This window comes from Alligator sinensis, unplaced genomic scaffold (genome assembly GCF_000455745.1).
Source record: "Alligator sinensis unplaced genomic scaffold, ASM45574v1 scaffold1141_1, whole genome shotgun sequence".
NCBI classification, from domain to species: Eukaryota; Metazoa; Chordata; order Crocodylia; family Alligatoridae; genus Alligator; species Alligator sinensis.
Genome location: NW_005842650.1, coordinates 608,725 through 615,393, shown reverse-complemented (window position 1 = coordinate 615,393; position 6,669 = coordinate 608,725). Strand labels below are relative to the sequence as shown.

Here is a 6,669-nt window from a genome sequence, read left to right as displayed (position 1 = left end):
ACGACGCTACTGCACAGCAGTCTCAGGCTACTGCACAGTTAGCGTCACAAAAAAGTCATTTGGCAGTGCTACTGCAGAGAAACTCTGGTTACTGCACAGTCATACAAGTACTAAATGACTGTGCATAATGACTGTGCAGTCAGCATCTCATGTAGATGTGCATGGCCACTTAGTGGCCAAGTTTAGAGCTTCCTTTTATTCCAGCTGACACCCCCTGCACCATGAAATTGGTGAGCTAGTTCCTGGTCGCTGAGGGAATGTCTTTGCACCTCCTCGGCAGTACTAAGGAACCTTAAAACTGACCCGTTTGGAGAACTGCAAATTGCCCCAGTTGCAGGGGAGGGGTACTTCCTTGTTTTCTCTAGGAAGATCATCTCAGGTGTGTCTATAGTATTGCACTGGTCCAGCAATCCCTGACAGGTGTAAGAATCTGGCCCCAGCAGCCCCAGAAATAGGGAGAGAGAAAAAATGGGATGCTACCATCTTTACTTTTTTTATTCCCCTTTAATTTGTGCCAGGTTCAAGGACTAGGTCCCACTGGATTTTCATGAGGTATAATCAGTGCGGTAATTGGTCCATAACCCATAACAACCAAAGAAATAGTATTTATTTTAGATACTACTTCAGAGTTCCCACTTGCCAAAGGTTACCATAGGATCCCAAAGTATGATTTACTGTGTGGCTTCATGCCTTATTTTCATAGATTCATAGAAAATTTGGGTTGGAAGGGACCTCAGGAGGTCATCTAGTCCAACCGTGTGCTCGAAGCAGAACCATCGCCAACTAGATCGTCCCAGCCAAGGCTTTTTCTAGCTGGGTCTTAAAAACCCCAAGGATGGAGAAACCACAACCTCTCTGGGTAACAAGTTCCAGTGCTTTACTTCATTTTGAGAAAGTAGAGCACAGAAGTGCCTATACCAGTTGTTGTTTTTATAACTGGTAGGCAGTTTGCAATTTGCTTTCAAAAATATTCGAATAGGTGGATTCCAAAACATTCCAGTGTTATCTGTTTTCCATAGTACTGAACTACAGCTGCAACTATTTTATATTCAAACAATAACTCTGGTAAACCTTATTATGCTGCCTGCTAACACAGGCATTTGTTTGGTATTGTTATTGCAGGTTATCAGTTCAGCACGTAATTGTGCTGCAGCAATACAATGAAGTTGGCTCGCATGAAACACCATCAAGAAGGATTTATTTCAGTTCTACTAACTGTAAAAACATTAGCTCTTTGCCTTAGTCATTAGCACGTAAACACATTTCAGATATTTTCTCTCACTAGACTACTTGTACCTTCTTTATTAAATCTAGAGAAAAGTGGAAAGAGGGAATATGGGGAAGAGGTATTATATGAGCATACTGTGGGCTATGATTTATTTTTGATGGTATTCCTTTTTTGGGTTTATTTTAAATACATTTTAAGCAGTGCTGTTAATGTGTTGCAGTAGCAATGTTGATTACCTGAAGTTTTAACCTAAAATGCCATGCAGTCTTGAGATTTCAGCATGGATCAGTCTTGAGATATCAGCAAGGATATCATGGAAAAATGAAGTAAACCAAAGATTTTACCTTTTACTGGAGGCAAACGCAGATTTCTCATTTTACTAGAGAAACCTGTGGATTTTGCAGTTTTGCAATAAACTCTCTGCGGGCTGGCAGAGTTGCAGCCTGCAAGGGGCTGGGAGGGAGTGGGAGGAGGCAGCCTGGAGAGCAGCTCCTGCCAGTAAGTGTGGGGGCGGGGAGGGGATTGATGTCCCCAAAAGGAGGGAGGGAGGGAGGGAGTTGGGCAGAGCTGGGGCTGGAACTGGGGCTGCTGCCCAGCTGGGTGATGTGTAGGGCCTGAGGCTGCAATACGCAGCTGCAGGGCCCCAGCTGGAAGCAGGATGGGGCCATGGGAGGCTCATCTGGGAGGTGGGGGAGTGGAGCTGGCTCCCCGCCGCAGCACTCACTGTTGGGGTGGCAAGAGGAACCCATGCCCCAAGATCTGTGTGCAGGGTGGGGACACAGCAGATGCAAGCTTGGGCTCCTGCCCTGCTGCCTTCCCCTGGGGCCTCCGCAGCCTGGCAGGCATGACCCAGCACTTCAGGGAAGAGCACGGCCGCGCAGGAAAGCTGAAAGCTCCGCACTGACCTGGTGATGCATTCCCTGTGTGCGCAGCATCTTTTAGGGGCACAACCCCATGCCACTGCCCTCACTGCAGCCGCTCATGCAGGGGACGCATCTCCAGGGCAGCATGGAGCTCAAGAGGTTTCCTGTGTGGCCCCACTCTGCCCTGCAGTGCTGGGTCACACCTGCCGGGCTGCAGAGGCCCCAGGGGAGGGCAGTAGGGCAGGAGCCCACAGCATGCAGCCCATACCCAACCTGTGCACAGATCTGGGGGGTACAGTTTCCCCCCTGCCCCCCAGGAGTGCAAGCTGCAGCGGGGAGCTGTCCTCCCCACCCCCAGCCTGCAGCAGGGTGGAGTTGGGCTCTGCTCAGCTACAGTAGCCACTGCCTCCTGCTGGGGGCAGAGGGCTGTGGATGCAGGTCCCTGGCCCCGTAGCCCTGACAGCTGGGGCCCCCTCCAGCCAGGCTGGGGATCAGGGGCTGTGGGTGGGGGGCAAGGGGCACAAGCAGTGCCAGGGGGCTGTGGGGGGTGGGGGGAGTGAGAGGCACAAGCAGGGCTGAGGGAAAACTGGCAGGGGTAATTTGGGGGGTTTGTTAGAGAATTTGTGATTTTTTTTTTTATCAGGGAAAACCAGGATTCCTGGATATCAGAGACACAAAGATTAATTAATAGCACTGTTACTGGGAAATAATGCAACATTATTTATAGAGCAGAAAGTCACATTGCCTAGAGCAGGATTCCCAAACTGTAGTACACATACCCCACAGGGTGCGCAAGATATCTCGGGGGGGGGGGATATGTGAGAGAAATTATGTAATGGCAGATTTAATTTTCATTATAATAATAATTGGCATTTAAGGGGGTAAAAATATAAATTGTATACTGGTAGGGATACGCAGGCAGCTTCTAAATTTGGAAGGGGGTATGCAATAAGGAAACCTCTGGCCTAGAACTTTAAAAAATGCTGTTGTTTGGGGAAGACAAGAGCAAGAGGTATACCATGGGAAGCCATTCTACTTTTAGGAACAGTTTGGTTTATTCTAGCTCTAATGTTTGTGATTCTCTGATGTGAATCATGTATCTTAGTGGTTGCCAGACTGCACACTACAGCAGACAAAATGTTCAGGAATTTGCTCATTCTTGTTCATTTTCAGTGGGAGACTTGAAGCGTCTCATGCATATCTGGAGATTATTCTACAAAAGGTCCACAGCTACTAGCAGCACTTCCCCCAATATTAACCTTGTGCCATCAGTTCCTCATGCCATCTTACTAGTAGAGGAAAGTTGCACATCAACCCTTCACTGCACATTTATCAGCTTATTTTTAATTAATTCTTATATGTTAATTTTAAATAATGAAGAAACCCAAGAGGACCTTAAGTGCCTTCCTCTACTCAAGCAGCACAAAGCAGACTTAACTGATTGAATCTGCTCTTCTGGCAGATTCTTCCCTCACAAAGCAATTTTCAGCAGCTGTGCCACCCCCACACAGCCCTCAGACAGGGAGTATGGCCAGGATATCTCTAAGCAGTGGCAATACGGGGTTGCTGGAATAGTCCTTGCCCCTGGCACCTGTCATAGATTAGAGCAGTTATTAGGCTACTTCACTTCAAACCAGAAACTAGTCTAGGACCAAGCAGTTTCAGGTGGGTGGAAAAGTGGCATAAAGTCACCTTGGTAAATACTCACAAACCTGCTCTGGACAGAGCTTGTATAAGCCCAGGACCTGTGTCCAAACACTGAAGATTTTATTTTAGTGATGGAGAGAGTAAAATACTGCCTGTCTGTGTTTAACAACATAGATACTGTCTTGAATTCTGCTACAACATTGGCATGTCACCCAATACAATCCTCTCTTTTATGTTTCAAAGTGACAATACTTCATCTAAACAATCTCTTAGCTGAAATTTTAATAAATACTTTGCATTTTCAGTTAGTGCCTATGCAAATCTCAACGAATTGTCTATACATCATTTAGATGGGTGACGATGTTCTTTACTTCCTGCCTTAAGCTCTTGTGTGTGACTGCTGTGCACTGTGACACAGAAGTTTCCTGTATTGTATTAGATGTGGCTCCATTTTGATGTCAGCCAATATATATATAAATTGAGAACCAAAGGCCAGTTATAGCTCTCTGATTCTGTGCCCCGGCCCAAGTTAGTGCTGCTCCCAAGCTGCCCAAACATTTGAGCTGGCAGTGGTTCCCTATGGGCTATCCATTATCTGGAGGTAGCTGGAATGGAACATGCTCCCATGTCAACGGGCTTTGGGAGGGAGGCACTGGGCCAGGTCACACTGGTTACACACCTGCTGGAGGATTCCCCACTGTAATGAAATACCCAGCAGGGGAATTGCAGGTCATTTCCACTCGCCGTTCTCTGTCCATGCAGCACAAAGGGAGCCAATTTGGTCAGTGAAGGTATTAATTTTTTTTCTTTTGACTTTTTAAAGTATATTCAGCTATTGGACTGAAAAGAAATAAACCTGTGGCTTAATGCACAGGCTAAAATGCTGAAAGATGGCATTTTTTCAGCCTCTCTGTGGATATTTTGAGTGTAAAAAGTAACATTTTAAGTGTTAATCTCCATCTTCCAGGCCTTTACTCTTGTAATTCTTCACTGGTTAGAGGTGACAAAAAATATCAGCTGTGACACTTCTTTGTAACAGATTTAACTTTGCTGAAAGGCAAAATCATTCATAAAAACACCCCTTCCAGCTTGGTAAAACTGCCACAGGAGCAGCAGAGACCCCCAATGAGCAAAGCTGTTGTCTGCTTGCTTAGCTATTAAATCATGTTTTAACTTTGTGTTTTCCTAGGTTTCCTGTGAAACAGAAGACAATGAGCAGCTATCTCCCTGCGCACAAAATTCACAGAAGTATTTATCTAGGTCATTATCATTTTCAGACAGGCAAGGCCTGGATGTCTCCAGTCCCACAAAATGTGACAGGAAAGATGCTCGGAAAACATCTAATGCCTCTGCCTCTAAGTCACGTGTCAGTGATTCAAGTCCATTGAGAAAACAGTCTGAAGTTTCATATGGTTTCTCTGCTGATAGTGTTATGAGCATTGGTCATTCACACACACAGCAGGAGGCTGAATGCAAACTCTACAGTGGTGATCTCCTAGATAAGCATTCCAATCGCTTTACTGACAACCACCAACCATTCACACCACGCACCTTAAAATCAGAAGCAAAATCTTTCTTGTCAGAGTACAGGTACTACACTCCTGCTAAAAGAAAAAGGAAGAACATTCGCAAGCAGTGGGTGGAAGCAGAAACACAGACTGATGTAAGCAGGTACAGAAATTACAATTTTCTTTTGAAATAGTGTGGTCTAATTATATTTCAACACAGATAAAATGCCAAAATATCTTTAGGTATATTAACATTTTTGGAAAGGCAGCCATTTTATTAAGGTGGGTATGCATCTCAGGTAGAATTCCTATTAATAACAAGGGGAGAATGGGCATCTTAACATCCATTTAAAATAAACATCCATTTCTCTCACTTGTCTGTAGCAAAAAGGCAGATAAAAGAAACTTTAAAGCAATTGTATTTATATAGTGTTCTGAATTTGTCAGAAAACATCATTTTTGTTTCTAATACATGAACTTTGGATGCTTCAACCTAATCATTTAAAGTATAATTCTTAAGCTCCTTAGCCTTCTGAGAACCTTTTTGAGAATTTCTCCCTCATTTTCATTTTACTTTTTCCTTGTTAAATTAAAATTTGAAGTTTTTGCTCAAGAAGGGCAATGTATTGGGCAAAATGAACTCTCCAGGCCTTTTTTTCCCCATTTTTTTCTTTTTTTTTAATATAAACGCCAAGCTGCAGCATTTCCATTTTCTTCTTTACTGCATTTTCCTCTGCTGGAAGGGAGTTGAGGCTTGCTTCTTTTATTCTATAGATTTGGGATTTTATGAGACTGACTGGGTGTGCATTAAGGTGACTACATGTGCATTAAGGTGCTTTTTTTAATGTGCATTAACTTGAGTACCTCCAATGTGAAGTACTAAAGAAATGCACAATAGACTGCATTAATGCGCAGTAATGAATGCAAATGGTTTTTAAGTGATGCTTAATACACAGTAGCCTATTTTACTGCATATTAGCATAATCACGTTTTTTTACATGATGCTTTAATGCTCAGTAAAACAGGCTACTGTGCATTAAAGCACATATGTAGACACGCCCATAGAGTGATAACTTACAAAGTTGCATATTTCTACCATTGACTTGCTGAGCACGAATCCCACACATCATCCTTGATGTGTTTTATGTTGACGTACAAGATAGTTTCCACTTCCAACTATGCTGAATGTTCTATTTACTAGGCCTGTGCGAATAGGGAAGTATTCGATTTGGATTCAGATTCAGCCAATTTGGAGGGCAGGGATTCTATTCGGTGATTTGAATTACTGTCCCCATTCGATTTGGCCGAATCAGAATTGGAGATCCGGGGCTGATTCAGAGATACAGATCCACCAGGAACCCAGGCAGGGGGAGCTGCAGGAGAAGCCCCTACGGCTGCCCTGCCCAGCCCCAGCCCCCGCCCC

General features: G+C 44.3%; 1 protein-coding gene across 8 annotated transcripts in view; it reads left to right on the top strand.

Annotated features, from left to right (window-relative positions):
* SPATA7 (spermatogenesis associated 7) overlaps window positions 1-6,669 on the top strand; it is a 56,333-nt gene that overhangs the window by 37,525 nt on the left and 12,139 nt on the right. For all 8 annotated transcript variants that reach the window (XM_025215559.1, XM_025215560.1, XM_025215561.1 and 5 more), the window contains one exon: window positions 4,928-5,409. In XM_025215559.1, coding sequence (XP_025071344.1) covers window positions 4,928-5,409 — 482 coding nt within the window. The remainder of the gene's footprint in view (window positions 1-4,927; window positions 5,410-6,669) is intronic.